The sequence below is a fragment of the Eleginops maclovinus genome, chromosome 8 (assembly GCF_036324505.1).
Source record: "Eleginops maclovinus isolate JMC-PN-2008 ecotype Puerto Natales chromosome 8, JC_Emac_rtc_rv5, whole genome shotgun sequence".
NCBI lineage: Eukaryota > Metazoa > Chordata > Actinopteri > Perciformes > Eleginopidae > Eleginops > Eleginops maclovinus.
The window spans coordinates 4,086,488-4,104,495 of NC_086356.1; the positions used below are offsets into that span (position 1 = coordinate 4,086,488).

Here is an 18,008-nt window from a genome sequence, read left to right on the forward strand (position 1 = left end):
TTTAAAATGTACACATGTTACCAGAAATATTCCAATATCTCTGCAGTGTTTTAGTTTAAATGAGAGGTGAATGTTGGATAGCACAGTTTGAAAGGGTTTGGTTGCTGATGGTGATGTAAACAGCTAGTTGTTTTTGTTCTGATATATCTGGGTGTCCGTGTCTCTCCTCTCTGCACAGCTGGAGATCGCCCAGAAGCATCCGGACATCTACGCCGTCCCGATGAAACCGCCAAAACCCAACCTGAACCGCCCGCAGCCAATAGGGTGAGAGCAGCACTCGGTGAACACGACTTACAGAAAGATGTGGTAGACGTTTGGTCTTTGAGAACAAAAAGATAAATCTGTGTGTGTGTGTGTGTGTGTGTGTGTGTGTGTGTGTGTGTGTGTGTGTGTGTGTGTGTGTGTGTGTGTGTGTGTGTGTGTGTGTGTGTGTGTGTGTGTGTGTGTGTGTGTGTGTGTGTGTGTGTGTGTGTGTGTGTGTGTGTGTGTGTGTGTGTGTGTGTGTGTGTGTGTGTGTGTGTGTGTGTGTGTGTGTGTGTGTGTGTGTGTGTGTGTGTGTGTGTGTGTGTGTGTGTGTGTGTGTGTGTGTGTGATATCAGCTCCAGCTCCAACGCCGAGCAGCAAACCCCCTCCAGGTCGCAGCACTACGAGGACGACGAGGCGGAGTACCGCAGGCAGCTGGCCGACCAGAACAAGAGAGGATACTACAACCCCAAGAGGTACAACGACACCGAGCTGTAGACCGGGGCAACAGGAAGTGACATCATCCCCGCAGGATCCCTCCCACATCATCACTACGCAGCGTTGTTGCCTTGATGTGAAATCTCTGAACTTTTTTCTTCCTGGAGACAGAATCCTGGACATTTTAACACTAACTCCAGGCACTTTTGAAACACAAACTTTACCGTCCTGCAAAGATTTCTTTACCTTTTCTTGTTTTTTGTTGCGTCTGAAAGCAGCTTCCCCATTACACCAGGGCTAGTTTGTCTCTCCATGTGACCATTACATCAGAGCCTCAGAGATCAGACGTTTTTACGACAAGATGAGATTTTATTGACATTTCTTTTTTAAATTCACCTTTTTTTGGGGTATTTTTTCAAGATGTTTTCAGACCTCTTTTCATCGTATGTAAGAAAGAGGTTATTTGCCCTCTGCACGCTCAATATGATTTTTATCCTGAGTCTCCTCAGAGGTGTGACTGAGCCCTGAAAGGCACACAATAATTCTGGTGATTCAGTGTCTTTGATTAATCTTAATATTTTCTGTCTTGCATTTAAAAAATTTAAACGTTTTTCCAAGATAATCTTTCCAAACGGAAACGTTGATGCACCGCCAGCCCATGTTCAATTCTGCCTCTAGTGGCCAGAATGAGCATAACAACAATAAACACTCAAATCATTTTGACAGCCTCCTTCCTTCAGAGATTTAACATTACTCAAAGCTTCTTAAACAAATTATCCTGGCTTTTTTTGTAACTGGTTCTTATGTCATAAACACACAGGAGAGAAAACCAGTCTTCTCTTGAAGTCAGACACATTCTTACTATGGAAATCCCTTTGAACTTTTAAAGGGAAAAGTCGAAGTTTTGGAAGATTTTAAGACATTCTAAGTTTTAGGAACACATATTTTCTCACTGGGATGTAACAGCCACACAGAAACTGGAGCTGTGCTGCAATAGCTATGGTTCTGTAGACCGTGTACAGTATGTAGACTTTCATTCCTCACTACAGTTTTGTGCTTTTATCTTCACTACAGATGTTTTGAACTTCCACAGTAGCTTCTCTCAGAGCAATGTATAAATGGGTCCTTCACTCTGATGTCCAGTAGCTGTTGGTCTTCCCTTACCTCTCCTGATGGCTCCTTTCTGATTTACTGCGCGCCTCTACTTTTGTATACTCTACACTGTGTTATATGCGTGCATTCTGGTAAGCGGCATATTTTCAAGTGCCTTTTAGCTCTGGATGGGGGAACAAATTACATTATCAGTGCATTTTTCTGTCCTTTTTTGGCCAGTCAACACCGACAAAATAGAAGATATAGATTGAATGATCAGGAAAGTTCGGCCTAAACGTCCAATTACAGGATAACGTGTTTCTGATAATGCACAATGCACTTCCACAGGAGCTGCAGAAGTCAAGTCCACACTGACAACAAGACAATGTTACAGACTCTGTTAAAATACATCAGGACTGGGAGTAGTGTAAAAAACTGTAGCGGTAGAGTTGGATTTAATGGTGCACACAGAGCTGCTTGCCTCCAGAGACAATCACCTCGTTATTAAATCTGTTTTTATACTGAGTACTCCGTCTTTGTACATCTGGAATATGCTGACGACAATCATGTTGGTTGATCTGATTCTTTTTAAATGTCTGTTTAGTTTGTGATTTCTCTCCTCTTTTTTATTTTTGGTTTGTGATCTCCTTAGTGTTACAGAACGTACTCGTGTTAAATTCAAATAAATAAATCTGTTTTTTACATTTACATTTTTGCAGTGTCTTCAGTGCTTCGTTTGAGAGCTGCTGACCCCCCGCCGCCTCCTTTATGTGTGTAGCTTTAGGGTTGGGAAGAGATGTAGAATCCCTGCAAACTGTACTTATTAATGACGTACTGTAATATTGCTTTCTTATCTTAACTTGGACTTTGATACACACCGTCATACACAATACTCTCTCGTGTTAAAGACATTTGGACATACTTTGCTACGTTGATAAATTGGATATTTTGGACTTACTATACCTTGATAATATCAACACATTACACTTGATCGTTTCTGAATAAAAGTAACAGCACTGACAGACAGCCTTTTCTTTAGACTTTATTCAGCAGAATTGTACATGCATTCCTCTTTATCTTTATCACTTCCGTTCATCAGCATCATCATCCGGGTCGCCCTGACAACTGATAGGTCCAACATGATGAGAGTACATTCAGATATTACTGCTATTTAACCAAAGGTCATATTTACTCTGTTTGCCACCTAAATATGCACAATAAAATCCACAATTTCTCTTTGGTCGAACATAACACGTCACAATAAAACGCTGGCCTGGTGAGATAATCTGCCTTCTGCTGCGAATCTGTAGATGTACATGTTTACATGACAGTGTACTGTACAGATTAAGGCAAGTCAAGTGATATTTAACAGGATACAGAGATGACTCAAAACAAGATGGATGGACTGTGGTGGAAATAGAGTGAGGGATGCGAGACGTGTGTGTGTGTGTTCAGATGTAGACGGGCTGCTCCTGGGCGGTCAGCAGCCGGTACATGGCTGCAGGCATCGTCTTCATGTGGATCTGGAGCAGAAAGAAGCCGAATGATGAGGATTAGAAACACAAAGAGAGACGTTTATTAGAACAAGAACAACAAGCAGAAGTCATTCGTTGATTTTTGGAGGATGCAACGTTCATTAGAACCCAAAAATCAACGGTTAGGGTCTTGAGACACAGACAAATAAATGTGATACTGGAAAAGCTTTATTGGTAAGGTTTAGTATGCCATAATGTACATTTCCACACCACTGATTTAATTGAGTTTATTCTCGCCGTTCTGCTGCTCAGACATACGGTTTCCAATCATTAAGGAAGTTGTGTTGCTTTAACTGCGCTGTTCTTTCAATCTCTATTAAGCTATTGTCCTTCAAACGAAAACCAGGAGGAAGAGTACGCGGGGAACTTTGGGATATACATGAACAAAAGCCTATATAACACGCTACAGGAAAGGGAGATAAGCAAAGTAGAACTAACTAGCTTCCTTTGAGTAGAGCAAATATGTATTCCCTTGATTTAAAAAGGGAGACTCCTCCTACCTCTCCCATGGCGTTAGACAGAATCTGGACGATCTTCTCGTGAGGCGTTGCCACCACACTCTGGCTGTTGATCTCGATGATGCGGTGACCGACGCGGACCCCTCCTCTCTCAGCGATGCCCCCCCTCATCAGGCTGCAGATCTGTTAAACACAGGGGACTTAAAGTGAAGACAGGATGCTATTGCAGCTCCCAGTGACAGTACCTGAGACTAACCATGTACAGACTATAAATATGACCACATAGCAATAACTGCTCCAGGTTTGTTGCTAAGAGACTCTGTGTTTCCAGCACCGTTGAAAGCTTTTCTATAATCATCAGAAGAAGGGAAGCAGCATTAGCATTATACTGTACTCACGATGCCGTTCTGGACGCTGAAGCCCAGCTGGTATCTGAGGTCCGGCCTGCGGATGAGCACCATGGTAACAGGAGGACACCTGACGATGTTCAGCTTGATCCTGGACTGAGACTTGAGACCCTGAGGGAGGACAGAGTGCGGTTAGCTGCAGGAGGACGACTTCAGAAAGGTCAAAGCAGAAGAAAAATAATACATAGGTAGGGGAACCATGCCCTGTGGTACACCAAATCAGTACTGTATGGCTGCACACTCCTTCTCCTTGTGTTCAGCGAAATGAAGCTGCTAAGAAGGACAAATCCTGGAAGGTGGATGGATAGAAGGTGACCTAATCAACACGCTGAATAACAGTGCTGAGTCCTGCTTCCTTACGCAGAGCCTTGTATTGAGAAGACCTTGATGTGTTTTATTTGTTTAAAAAAAGACATATTTACCTCTGATAAAGAAGCTCAAGAATAACTGGCGTACCTTGATGATGCTCTGGCAGGTGCTGAGCGGTAAACCCACCAGACTGGTCCCGTTGATGGTCATGATCTGATCCCCGATGTTCAGGCGACTGGACTTCTCAGCCGGCCCAGCATGCATCATGCTGGCGATGATGACGGTGGGGAGGATGGAGCCCCAGCCCGACTCCACTATCACCACGCCCAGGATCTCTCCTTTCTGCTTCTCAATGTAAACCTGCAAGGAAACCACCACGGACCAGCTGATTGTCTTTTCAAAACAAACCTTTACAAAGACAGAAAGAGCTCTTGTGGTTTAGTCGTCTTAAAGTCATCATTTGTTTTATAAACTGGCTTCCTTCTTCAGGACAGACCGTGGAACCATTCACGTCTCGAGTTTGATATTAAAGACTGACTCTCCTCGGTAGCTTTCAGTGAGAAGACAGCCGGCGTTCAGAGCAGCCTGAGGGGGGGGTTGATCAGAGGTCAGAGCAGGTTGAGCATCTCCAAATTCACCTTGATAAAATACTGTAACCTCAGTGACCCCCAAAAGCAGCTGCTCATTTGAAACCACTGCAAGGCAAACTAACAGATACTGGCAATGGCTCCTTCTCATTCAAATATGCATTAATACTTTATCACTTTATTTCAATCAACATTTAAAGTGAAATATTCTAAAACATTTTAACAATTTGTGTTGTTTTTTTTAACTTTAGCCAATTATTTTCAATGTGTTTCAACTTCAATTCAACTAAAAGTTTTAATTGTAAAAGTTAGATTCAAATGGAGGTAAATACATCTAAATAATGATGTACAAATGTTGTGGAAGGTAGTGTATGTTCAGTGTGAGAGTGTGTGTGTAAAAGGAGCTCCTTTAAGGAGAGCTGGGGCTGTGCTGCCCCCTGCTGGCTCACTTACATCCCTGCAGTTCTCTGACTTGGAGAAGTGGATGAGGTCGTCGTTGTACATGTCCTGAGTGTTGAGCAGGTCGCTGTACTCCCTCTGGCTCAGGTCCTCGGGGTCGATGCCGTTGGCCCTGAGGAACTCCTGGTAGGCGACGCTGAAAGACTGACCGATGGACTGAGCGATCAGCTGCGCCTAAAGAAGAGGAGCAGAAAGAGGAAGAGGAAGAGGAAGAGGGCTCTTTATAGATGCTTATGGTATTAATGCTGCACAGTTAAACTTAGCATGACCCTCATGATCAAAAGGCTTGTTGACATCCCATTTACACACACACACACACACACACACACACACACACACACACACACACACACACACACACACACACACACACACACACACACACACACACACACTCACATCCTCGGACTCGAACACGTGGCAGATCATCCTGTACAGCCGCCGGTCGTCAGGGCTCATGGTGGTCTGCTCGGCGGCCTGGTCCAGGTTGTCCTGCGCGCTGCGGGAGCGCACCATCTTCCCCCGGGCCATCAGCACCACCATGTTCCCGATGTCCGCTATGTAGGAGATCGTCCTCAGTGGGAGGTCCATTAAAGACTCCTGGGGATCAGAAAAAGATAAGAGGTACGCTCAGATTAACCATTATCCCTTGTGGTGCAGGAATGAGTCCCTAAAACCTGGAAATGAGTTAGCATTTGAGCACTAGCTGCCTTTAGCTTAGCTGTGGTGATGTAGGTGATGTAGTTAGTTTATAGCCTTTATTCCTGGTGATGCATTTACGCTTCAAAGCTCCTAAAGTAGTGTTTGTGGAGAGTCTCCTGCTGAAGTTGTCGTTTCTATACCTGAGTGTCTGCATTGAGGACTTTGATCCTCTGCGTGGACATGAACAGATCGACCTCAGCAGTGGACGGAGCCTCGCTGTCCGGGCTCTGAGAGAGAGAAGAACAGGTCGATGAATGGGAGCGGAGGAGAGCGGAGCAACATGACATCAAATCTCACAGCTACACATAAGAATCTTATGAAAGCAAAAGGCAGATGTGTCGTGAAATCTACGCGCTGCTTCAAGAAGAAAGCAATTATACAGGAGAGAAGACAAGCAGGAGAACAAGGCATATAAAATCATGAAACAAGCGTACCTTTTTCCTGTTCTTCGCCTGCTTCTGAGCAGCCTGCGTGATCAGAAAGCAGAAAGGAGATTAAAAATGACACATTCACAGCATCAGAAAACACCTTTTTGATTTGGATCGACAACAACCCAATCTCCTCACTGACTGCCTCTACTCTGAATGCCAAATTAAGAAAGTAAAGGACCTTGAAGATGAATAGTGTGTGTGTGTGTGTGTGTGTGTGTGTGTGTGTGTGTGTGTGTGTGAGAGGACGGTGATGTTACTGTCTATCACATCTGACAACAGCGGGCTGCCAGAGGCCATGATCAGGAGCTTCCCCTTCATCGATGAGACACAGACGAGCCTGAAGGCCGACGGCAGATGTGTTTCTGGACTCATGACGGATCCGGTTTGTGTTTCCAAATGTTGGTTTTTGTTAGAGTCAGCTCTGTCTGCTGGCGTACGATACCAGGAGGGATTGAATATAAATGGATTTATTCTGTAAAACCAAGGAGGATTAAAGAAAGGATCGTAGCTTCGATTAAAACTGTTCGGTTAATATCAGCAGTGGCTTCAACAAACAAGACTGCAAACTGTTTGTCAGTTGCACCAGCTGCCCTTTTAACAAGGAAACTGTGTGGAAGTGCTAGTTAGACATGGCTCCATTAGGCTGAAATTAATCGTGTAGATGTTATTACTAACACATGTGTTTCTCCTACTATTACAAATCAACATGTCTAATTTGAGATCAAATCGATTGATGTCATAGATTTTAATACGTTTAACTTTTGGACTGTTTATTTGTGTATATTTTAAAGACTGAACGATTAATGGATGAATCTGGCTAAATTAATTAACCAACCATATATATCTTTTTCCTTTAATTCTTGCCTTTAATGTCTTATTTCTTAGTTTTCATTTAGTTTTAATAATAAAATAGAATTAAAAAATATGGAAATAATCCTTCATTTCTACCTTAGACATATTAAACTCTTCTTCTCATGTTTTTAAATGAGATGATGAGACCTCTATTACATTTTTGTAAACCGCATTGTTGCTGAGACCCTCCCAAATATTATCGAGGCTCAGAGCAAACCAGACAGTTTTCTTTTGTCAGCCAAGCTGCTCATGAATCACCGTCATGATCCCACCATGAACTCCTGCCCTCTGGAAGACGACATGATGTCACATCCAGTGTTTTTATTTAATTTAATATATGCAGACAATATATGCCCGGGTCATCTCGCCTGAGGAGTTTAGGTCGGTTGAGTCAGTGTTTTTGAGTTTTGGGCTTGACCAATTTACATTTCTATACATCTTCAATAGATTATGTTTACAGACTTTTATCTGGCAAATCCTAGCAGTGGTATTAGGTCAGTTTTCTGCCATATTTGTCAAATTGTTAGAGTCAGGTTGATGCGTTCCTTAAATGTGAGTCGCTGCTCACACAGACAGCAGTCCTCCCCCTCCTGTCTCAAAACGTTAAATAAGTTCTGTCTCCCCCTCACCATTATACCGTCTCTAAATGTCTCCCTCCCTGTAGGTTTCTCAGACCTTCACGGAGCCGCTGTCCTGGATCTGTCAACCGTTCACAGCTCAGTTCGAGTCCTCTCCCTGCCTCGGATCTCTGAATGCCACGCTGTCACTGTGAACGCTCTTCTTCTTCCTCACACCTCCAGCCTTCACAGGACTGCTACTACAGGGTCTTTTTGTGGTATTTAATCTGGATAGCTCTTCTAATTTGAAGAGCAAAAGCAAGCCTTGTGACATAATAGATGATATATACGCTGAGTGTGTTCCCTTTGCATGCAGAGATCTACAGTCTCGGGGCCTCACAGCCTTCATCAACACTTTATATAACATGCAGAGGAGCTAAAGGAGTCCTGTCTGACTGTGTGGATAAGGAGCAGTGAAGTGTGGATGATGCATTGTGCACATCCCGGGGACTTCTCGCCCGCCGGCTGTGCTGCCTGCCGAGGGCCTGTGACGTTAAGAGTCCTCGGTTACATCACTGCGAGCTGCAAAATGTATCTTTAAAGAGAGGAGAGGCGAAGTGGATCTTTCAGCTCCTTCATATCTATTTCAAGCACTGATAGGTATTCACCTAAACGCACAGTTTAACACGCTTTAAAGGGAGAGCTGGGATATTTCAAAGTGGGGTAACATGAGGTACTCCAACATCAGTTAAGTGGATGCTATATTTAGAATGTTTTCACCACCTTTCCTCGCCTCAGGCAGGGCTTCCAGATGAGGCACTGAAACCAATATCAGTTCTCTCTTTAAAGCAACCAGACAAAACTGAAATTGTGCCCTAAAGAGACACGAGTTGCCTTGATTGGATAGTTTGTGTTACTGTGGATCCAAATGAATGTCCGCAGCAGTGCATTGCCTAGCTTCAGGTACTCCTGTGTGCTTCTTAAATGGAGGTGTGCCAATTGCATGAATACACTGACTATGGATACTGTACAGTTATATGTCGCAATGTCTTGATGCAGAAGCCATTATCAGTCGTTTTATGAAGGAAAATGTTTTAAGAAGGGGCTTACATAGGGCTTTACGAAACAAACATCCCCCAAACAAGTGAAGCTCAGATTTGAATCCATAAGAAATTTACTGGGAAGCTTCAGAATAAAAGTAAAATGTCTGGCCTTCAATTTCTTGAAAATACCCTTGTTGTTAAAGTAGAGGCTGTGTCTGAAATCAGTTCCCACTATTTTACCGTCCGCCATTTCATTTGATTGTCGGTATTCTCTCTGTGAATTTCATACACTACTGCCCCCCGAATATTCCTTCAGCAGAACAAGGTTATTACAGTTCATGGCATGTCTGTCTTTCTGCTCACAATCCTAAACTGAAATGCAATTTTTAGAAGGAAAACATTAGTCAAGTGACACTTCCCCTGCCAGTGATGATGCAAAGAGGAAAATAGAATATATAAAGGAAGTTCTTCCCTGGATAATGGATTTTATCCAGCTTATGATTCGCTACCTGGATCATCTGGGGTATTTAGATTTTGAGTTTATAATATCTGCTTGCACAATGGAGTGATTTTTGGAAACTGCCCCCCACAGAAACCCCGTCCTTCCTGTAGGATGACACATAATGAAGGGCAGCTGTCTCTCACCCGGACTCTGCTCATGGCCTCCTGAGCCTGCTGCATGCGGGCGCTCTTGGTGGGCGTCCTCTCCGACAGCAGGTGGGTGCAGCCCAGGTAGGTCGCTGCAAAGATGATGCCGTCGATCAGGTCGTCTGGGTCGCACGGCCCCGGGACTGCATGAACAAAAGCACTCGTGAGGCACATGCATAAACATACAAGCAGAACACACAAACCTGCAGATTAAAGAGGGAAAATATGACTCTGGACTTACAACCACAAACATCTACAGTAGTTTATTATCCACTCACCGTCCACAAACGTTGGAAATGAAGGAAGAGATCTGCGCAGCTGGAGGCAGAAAAAGGAAACACTTCATCACCGTGCTTTATCTCCTCTCACATACTGCAGCTCTCCTAACTCATTTACATTCTGCGAGACTTCTACTGCTGTCAGCCATGAAGCTGCTGGCGGATGAACACTTTATAAAAGACGCCCGCCTTTGCAGGATTCATCATCCATGTTGCCATGGATTCAGTGAGTAGAGCAGTGGTTCACCAGGGTTTCAAGCCTGGATTGGATTACATTTTCTCAGCAACGTTGTGAAATAACACCAGGAAATAAATAAGCTAAAAAAATGAACGTGACTATTTTCACATTATGCTATTTTATACTTTTACTCCACCACATGTATTCTGCATATTGAGTTACTACTTACTTTGCAGATTTAGGTCAATAGAAATGATAAATCAACAAATACATTATCAAAAATTAGGTTATTTTGAGAATCGGAAGCTTTTGTCGAATGTGTTCATTTGCAAAGGTAATTATATTCTTGGTTTGCACTTTAAACTGATTTGTAGGTAAGATAAACAGTAGTGAATAAAGTCCTTCAAATAAACCCCACCTTCACCAAGTGCAACAGGAATACACCAATAATTAGAATAGTCAATGTAAATGTGCCTCTCTGCATAAAGAGTACTTTTACTTTTGGGGACTTGAAGTATATTGTGTCTGTACTTCCTTTACTTTGTTTCGGACTATTTTGAATGCAGGATTTTTACACTGTAGTATTGCTACTTCTGCCACCTCTGGTAATACCAGCTTTTCTATACATGTATTACCTCATGAGTGGATGCTACTACACACATTGTGTATGCTTATTTAATGCTGCATGCTGCTATTTTGTCTTTTTACTTGGATGTGTTCTTCCCTCTTTACTTAACATGTTAGTTATTTATTCTATTTAGCGTTTGAACTGCACTGTCCGCTTTGCTGCAACAATGCAAATGATCCCCGCTGTGGGACGAATGAAGAACATCTGATTCTAATAAAGGTATACTGAATGAGTGAACGTGCACGCAACTGTCGCTCAATAATTTAGTCATTTAATAAAACTTGGGATGAATCTCAATTATTTATGTATGTGTGTTTGTTTACCTCCTGGACGGTCGGCTGCTGTAAAGGCGACGGCGGCTGGACTTGAGGTCGCGGCCGCGGAGCTGGAATCTGCTGCTGCTGTTGTTGTTGTTGTTGTTGTTGTTGTTGTGGAGTCTGTTGTTGGTGCTGATGTTGCCGATGGTGCAGCTGATTGGGCGCTATAGGTTGGTAGGGTTGAGGCTGTGTGTATGTCTGCGGGGGCCTGGCGGTGTCCCTCTGCTGTGAGTGGTGGCCTTGGTGGTGGTTGTGGTTGTGGTTGTGTTGGGGCGGCTGTTGGTGGTAATTCTGAGGAGGGGGAGCTCTGGATGACTCGGCTCTCGGTGGACTGACCGGTTCCCGAACTGGAACGTAGCGGGACGGCGACTCAGAGACCGACTGAGCGGGGGAGTGAGGGGAAGACTGAGAGAAGGAAACAGAAAGAAAGGATATTTTTTGAAACTCAGCCGACATGTTATTCTGACGATACATTATTCAGGATGTGGGCATTAATCCAACACCAGAAGAAATGAGAGCAGGGATGTACGTCATGTTGTAAAACTTCCCAGAAGCCATTCAATCTAATTGAATTACTGCAGACCTGAACTCCTCTGGCAATATCACTTTAATGCAGCCTTAAAGGTATAGTACAACACTTCAGGAGAGAAACATAAATGGAAATGGCACTAAGACATATCCAGAAATATGTCTTAATATTATTAGAGATATAACAATTGATCATTTCCATCCCACAGCTAGAAAGGAAGTACATTAGCATATTCCCTAAAATTAAATATCAAGGAAAACACCAGGAATGTAAACAGTCTCAGATCATCTTGCTGCTTCCTCGGAGATATATTCTATTAAACCTCTGAAGAGTAAAAGTCACTCACATGTCCCGCTGTGGTCTGCAGTGGGTACCCCTCCTCCGTGGGGCTGACCTCCTGCCTCATCACCCATATGGGCTCCACGGGGCGGTCCGGTGTGTAGGGGGAGCGCAGCGCCTTCGTCTTCACCTCCTCAATCGCCTCCTTAATGTCTTTAATCGCCAGGGTGATGGCGTCTCCGGATCCCCTCATAACTTCTTCCCCTTGGAGGCCAACCACCGCATTCCTCTCCTCCTGGGTCTCCCCCGAGCTGCTCTGCCCAGACGAGGGGCTCTTGGCCTGGGTTTCTGCTTGCCTGGGGGCCTGCCTGCGACTCTTGGGCAGAGGACTTTGATTGGCGGCGTCCCCTTCACCATCAGACTGCCCGTCGTAGTGGTGCAGGCGGCATCCGACAGAGCGGTCCAGAGGGGAGGGATGAGAAGCTCGGCCCTGCCACGGAGCATAATGGGAGCTCTTGGTGGGGGAGGACGGAGCCCCTTTTTGTACATTCTCCTGTCTATGGCTGATAAAGGGGGTCTCCTGCTGGGCCTCTTTACACTCTGTCCTCCAACCAGATTGCCTGCGAGGCTCTCTGTGTAACTCGGGATAGGATGTCTTGAGAGGCTCGGGGAAAGAGTTGGGGTGGGATTTTGGCTCCGAGTACGACTCGTAGACCGGCTCTTGGTATGTTTTTTGGTGGGACTCCGTATAAAAGTCTGCATAGGTTTTAGGATAAGAGCTGAATTGAGGTGGCGAGCCCGACTCGGAGCAATCATCGTCTTCGTCTTCGGGGAGCAGGTCGTTGTAGGGCAGGGGACTCATGCCAGCGTCCTCGCTGAAGTGGTCTATCTGGGGGAAAGGTGGGAGATCTGGGGAGGAAGGAGGAGTCGGGGACTGGAGTGGCGGGGGGCTGTGGAGAGGTCCGTCCATACTGAGCGAGCCGGCGCTCTCCGTGTCTGAGCACAGATCGGTGATTTCACTTCCCTGAGCTGCGATGTCCTCTGGTACATCGTCCATCTCTTCCACCTGATCCTCCTCGACCTCATCGGAGCGCTCCTCTAACCCGTCCTCGACCGCCTGAGTCTCCTCGCGGCTGCAGATGGAGTGACTTGGGGTTGAGGAGATGTCTTCGTCATCCTCCGCCTGTTCTTGCTCTCCATCCTGTGCCTGGATCTCCTCTGGTTTCCCTTCACACTCCACTGAAGGCTCCTGGAGATCTTCTTCTGCCTCAGCAGGAGGAGTATCTGGGAGGCGAGGTTGCATGTTTAGTGTTGCAGGAGCAGGTGAGAGGTGGGTGGGGGGGACCACAGCAATGGGAGTTTGGTGAGGAGGTCCCCTGTCTGGCAGTTGGTTGATGGATACAGGATCTCCTAATGAGCATTGCTGCCCCTGCACCTCTGCTGGACTCTCTCTCTCCTCCGCATTAGGTGAAGACTCCTGCATGTCTCTGATTGGCTGCCTCTGTCTTTGCCCCCTGAGTCTGGGGTTAGGGTCTCCATGACGGCGGTAACGGGTGACAGCAGGGCGAGCTTGCTGGACGGGACGAGGTTCAACGTCTCGATTGTCCTCCCCGTTTGGACTGGTGGGAACCAGCGACGGGACCAGACCGGGACTGTGAGCCTGGCTCCCCCCTGATGGAGGCCGCCGGCGATGCCGAGGGGCCCCTCGAGCGCTGGGTGCATGGTGGTGGTGAGGAGGCTGATGATGATGGTGGTGATGGGGATTCGGTTCCCCGTCCTGGTTGAGCATCTGACATGGCCTCCAGGAGCGACGTACAGGAGCTTCTCCGGGTGACGTCCCATTGGGCTGCCTGCTCCTCGGGGGCACCTTGTGTTCCTCACCTGACTCCCCGGTCGCCTCTCCCTGATACTTGTGGCTCATGGCTGGGTTCTGATCAGAACATGCTCCTCTTGTCTCCAGGAAATCTCCACTTAAAGCAAAGCCTGGCAGAGACAGAGAAAGGATAGAAGAGGAGAGGAACGGTTCAATGACTCTCAAAACTCTTTCCAATGTAAAGATATCCTAGAACACCGTTCACTGTTGACATGTAGACAGCTAAAAAGGTAAATACCCCGCCACCAAGGTCACAGTTTTGCGTCATCTTGACAAAAAACACTTTTTTCCCATCACGTATTGAAAGTTGACATGATGGCTAATGAAGCCCCCAGCCCAGACATATCTCTATCTGAGATAACACACACACAAAGAGGATATATTACAGGGATGTCGGCTATCAGACCTGGGACTCCCTGTCTGTATATTGCTAATAGTAAAACCCTAAATCCTCTGGGATCCATGTGTGTGAAGTGCACTTTAATCTGTACCACGTTCAGCAGGAGCTGGCAGATGGCACAGGAGGGGAAAGAGAGGAGAATGAGGAAGAGGAGGATGAGGATGATGGAGGGCAGAAGGACAAGGAGGGACATCTCTCTGGTTATGTTTCAGATAGGACCTGACAGAGAGGAATAGACAGGGCAGTGATCTGAATAATAAAGGCCCTCTGTGAGTGAGAAGCCCAGTTTTGATATTCATTTAATATGACTAGGCTATCAGGGTACACATCAGTTACTACAGGCTTCACCCTGACTAAGGTCAACGCGCTGGGAAAGGACAACCGAACGCGATCCTACTCGATGCTCCAGGAATAATAAGCTCGTTCCAGAAAAGGTCATCAGTGGAGATTGTACAGTCTGAAGAAAAAAGACTCCCGCTTGTTTGTGCGGGCATACATAAAGGCTTAAAAGCATTTCTCATCATGGCTGCTGGATACGTTTCACTGTAGATGCTTTCATCATTTATTTATCCGACCTTAATGATCACAAGAAGCCATAAATGTGTGGGAGTATATATGAGACGTCTCTATTTTTTCTCCTTTAGGCTTCTTAACTCAACTCTTTTCTTCAGGGGTGATGAATATTTAAAATGCTGTAGACTCCCTGAACAATCTTCACTGGATTTCTAACCATTGTTGTTGTTTTTTAATTGAGATTATTACAAATATGTGGAGAAAAAAAAGGGTTTTATCTTACTTTTTGCTTAAATACGGCAGTTTAGCTAATGTCTGTTAAGTCAACACATTTCATATTGTAAACTGCAACATGGTTACGTGGTGATTGTCAGATTATATGCGGAGATATATCATTTCATAAATGCAGGACTCTGAAATTGAACAAGTGCACAGAGAGAACAGACAGAGGGCAAAGGTTAATGTGGATCCTGTAATCTGAGCACGGACCGCAGCGGCTGGGGAGGGACCATGGAGGGAATGCAGCGGGAGTGAGGGCGGACTCCCAGGGTGGCTAATGTCCCTCTCTGCCCGGAGACTGGATGGCGATGGTTGGGTGACTCAGAGGGAGGGTGTGGGGGGGGCGGGGGGGGGTTCACAGATGGTCCTGGCAATGTGGTAGTGAAACTTACAGGCCTGTAGAGCTGCACTTCCATCTGTCAGGCTGAAGTGAAAGCTGCGGGGTGAGGGTTTTTCTAGTCCATTAATTCGCTGATCTTATACTGACCGACAACACATGTTGGCGTAATGGCAAGGACTGATTGCATCTAATCACTAGCCTAGTAGCCTTTAACTTTTAGCCTCTCTATGCCAAGAGTTAGGGGCTTTAACACAATGTAGACAATCATCACAATATTTTAGAAAGTGTTTTCCTAATTGGTCATTTGTTTGTAATTTGTATTTGGTCTACTTCAGTTTCAGAAACCGTGAGGAAACACCGTAACAATTTCCAAGAGCTCTGGAGAATGTAGATTATTGGTGCTTTTAAAAAAGGCACATACATTTTAATTGTGTTTCTTAAGTAGAGGAGTTATTCTGTCAACAGTCAAATAAGCTCATTATGAAACAAATGAGAATCTGTCTGTAATTCTTTTCATCAACAACCATGTCAATGAAAAACAACTGCACCTGATGTTTTAACTCATTTGCACCTGCAGTCCCTGTAACCACGAGTAGAAACCACACCGTGACTAAAAGATAAGTAATATAAAGAATCTTCCTGGTGAAAAGGCAACATTAAAGGTACATTTATGATATTTATTAAGGTCCAAATGCATTAATGAGGTAGTATCCAGCCTTATATCACACAATTATATTGAATCAAGTTTACATTTGCCTTTCACCACAGTGTCACTACTATACTAACCTCAACTTTTATCTTTGAACCTTCCTGAAAAATCTTGGAACAGTTATTTGATTGGACGATAAGTCAAATAGTCGATAAATAGAAATCTTTTGATAATTGCTGAAGTATTTCAAGCAAAAATGGAAAACATTAGTTGACCTCTAGCTCAAACAAAACAAGCATTTTGAGTCAAAAAATGCTATGGCTATTTGGGACCAGCCTTTAACTATTTCTGAAATAAAATGGACGAAACAAGGGCCAACAATAATTGGCATTAGTCATTACTCTGCTAATATTTTCTAAATGAATCGTTTGTTTTTTTATGTTTTCAAAATTGTAAAATGTCTCAAAAGTAATGTCTATATATCTCTGTTTATTATCAGTCCACAACCAAACAATATTAACAGGATTTTTCACATATTTGAGATTAGAAAAACAGCATTTTCTGCCTTCTTGCATGAAAAAGTATAGAAGAGAATAAAAGCAAATGTTATGTTTAATCGATTATCATTAAATTATTCTCACTGTGGAGGATTCTCATTATCTTTCTATTCTTGACAACATGATTCATCCTCTCACACACACACACACACACACACACACACACACACACACACACACACACACACACACACACACACACACACACACACACGAAGCAAGCATACGGTCAATGTAGGGATGCATCAACATCTCAACAGTCGCATTCCTTACAGTGTGTTTACAAATCGACTTTGCCAATGCTCCAAAGGCACTAGATTAATCCATGAACTAGTGCCAAATTGGCAAGTGCTTTTATTTTGAAGGCTTACTGGCTTCTTAAATCCCCTCCCACGGCCTTGAACGATGTTAGTATGTTAGAAGGTGAAAAACCCTTCCTTTCTGGATCGGTGCTCATTATCATTATATTACAATTCATACATGATCGTGGCGTTATGCTGGATATGGAGCACGTATACCCTGGTAGTCACGTACACGATCTCTTACTAGCCTTACCGCCTGACATCTATGTGAAAAATCAAGTGCAGCAAACTGTCACCTGTCCTAATGCCTCCCCCTTTCCCTCTTGGTGGGCCAGATTAAATCTCTGCAGGTGTCAAATCCGCCATCAACGAAAAAACCTGAACACTCTCTCCGCCTTCCAGAAACACATTTAACCCCGGTGTCCCTTCAGCGGTTGTCGGACATGACATCTACTGATTTACCTGCATGTCAGAGGAGGTGAGGCCCGGGTCCTGCAGTACACATCGCCCCTGTATATCCCGTGCCTGCTCGTTTAGGCTCGGTTTGGTTTGGCTCTGCTTCTCTCCAGACAACTTGCTCGGATTAAAGCGGAGAGCCCCTCCTTCTGCACCGTGACATCAGAGCGGATTAGCGATGCACAAAGCGCCTTTACAGACTCGGTTGATGCTGGTGGTGCAGCAGACACAAACAGGTCTTTACGGCTATGAGAAGTGAAGCCTCCTCCTCCTCCTCCATCAGCAGCAGCAGCAGCAGCACTGCATGCTGCTGCAACACCGTTAGCTGATATGTTCCCACGGTCTGTCGGAGGTGTCGCTGTTATCCAACCGTGGGTCTTCCTCATGCTCCTGAATATTAAAACACATGAAGAACTGATCTTACTGACCCCAGTATGTGCCCAATCATCTGAAGCACTAAAGCACTTCATCTATTTCGCATAGGCTAACATTTAGCTAGCAGTTAGCTTAATAGCAAGCTAGCATTTAGCCCTGAGAAGCTAATGTTAGCTAAAGTTAAACAAGAATATTTTTCCTCTAAAGGCAAATGTAATCGAAAAAAACACTCCTTTAGTAAAACTAATCCCTCATTTAAGAGAGTTTGAGTTTATTATATTAAGAAATGTGTTG

The 18,008-nt window shown here is 44.7% G+C and overlaps 2 protein-coding genes across 5 annotated transcripts in view; one reads left to right on the forward strand and one right to left on the reverse strand.

Annotated features, from left to right (window-relative positions):
* tjp2a (tight junction protein 2a (zona occludens 2)) overlaps positions 1 to 2,481 on the forward strand; it is a 29,812-nt gene extending 27,331 nt beyond the window's left edge. For all 4 annotated transcript variants that reach the window (XM_063889086.1, XM_063889082.1, XM_063889085.1 and 1 more), the window contains 2 exons: positions 179 to 264; positions 600 to 2,481. In XM_063889086.1, the coding sequence (XP_063745156.1) occupies positions 179 to 264; positions 600 to 741 (228 nt within the window). In that variant the 3' untranslated portion in view covers positions 742 to 2,481. The remainder of the gene's footprint in view (positions 1 to 178; positions 265 to 599) is intronic.
* A 318-nt stretch (positions 2,482 to 2,799) lies between these two features.
* LOC134868163 (amyloid-beta A4 precursor protein-binding family A member 1-like) lies at positions 2,800 to 17,608 on the reverse strand. Its single transcript, XM_063889087.1, has 13 exons — positions 17,346 to 17,608; positions 12,038 to 13,953; positions 11,169 to 11,567; positions 10,040 to 10,079; positions 9,759 to 9,904; positions 6,665 to 6,697; positions 6,371 to 6,457; positions 5,928 to 6,128; positions 5,523 to 5,702; positions 4,630 to 4,842; positions 4,165 to 4,284; positions 3,809 to 3,949; positions 2,800 to 3,296 (listed from the first exon to the last, which is right to left on the reverse strand). The coding sequence occupies exons 2-13, from the start codon at positions 13,889 to 13,891 to the stop codon at positions 3,225 to 3,227; spliced, it is 3,486 nt and encodes a 1,161-aa protein (XP_063745157.1). The 5' UTR covers positions 13,892 to 13,953; positions 17,346 to 17,608; the 3' UTR covers positions 2,800 to 3,224.
* Positions 17,609 to 18,008: the final 400 nt, after the last annotated feature.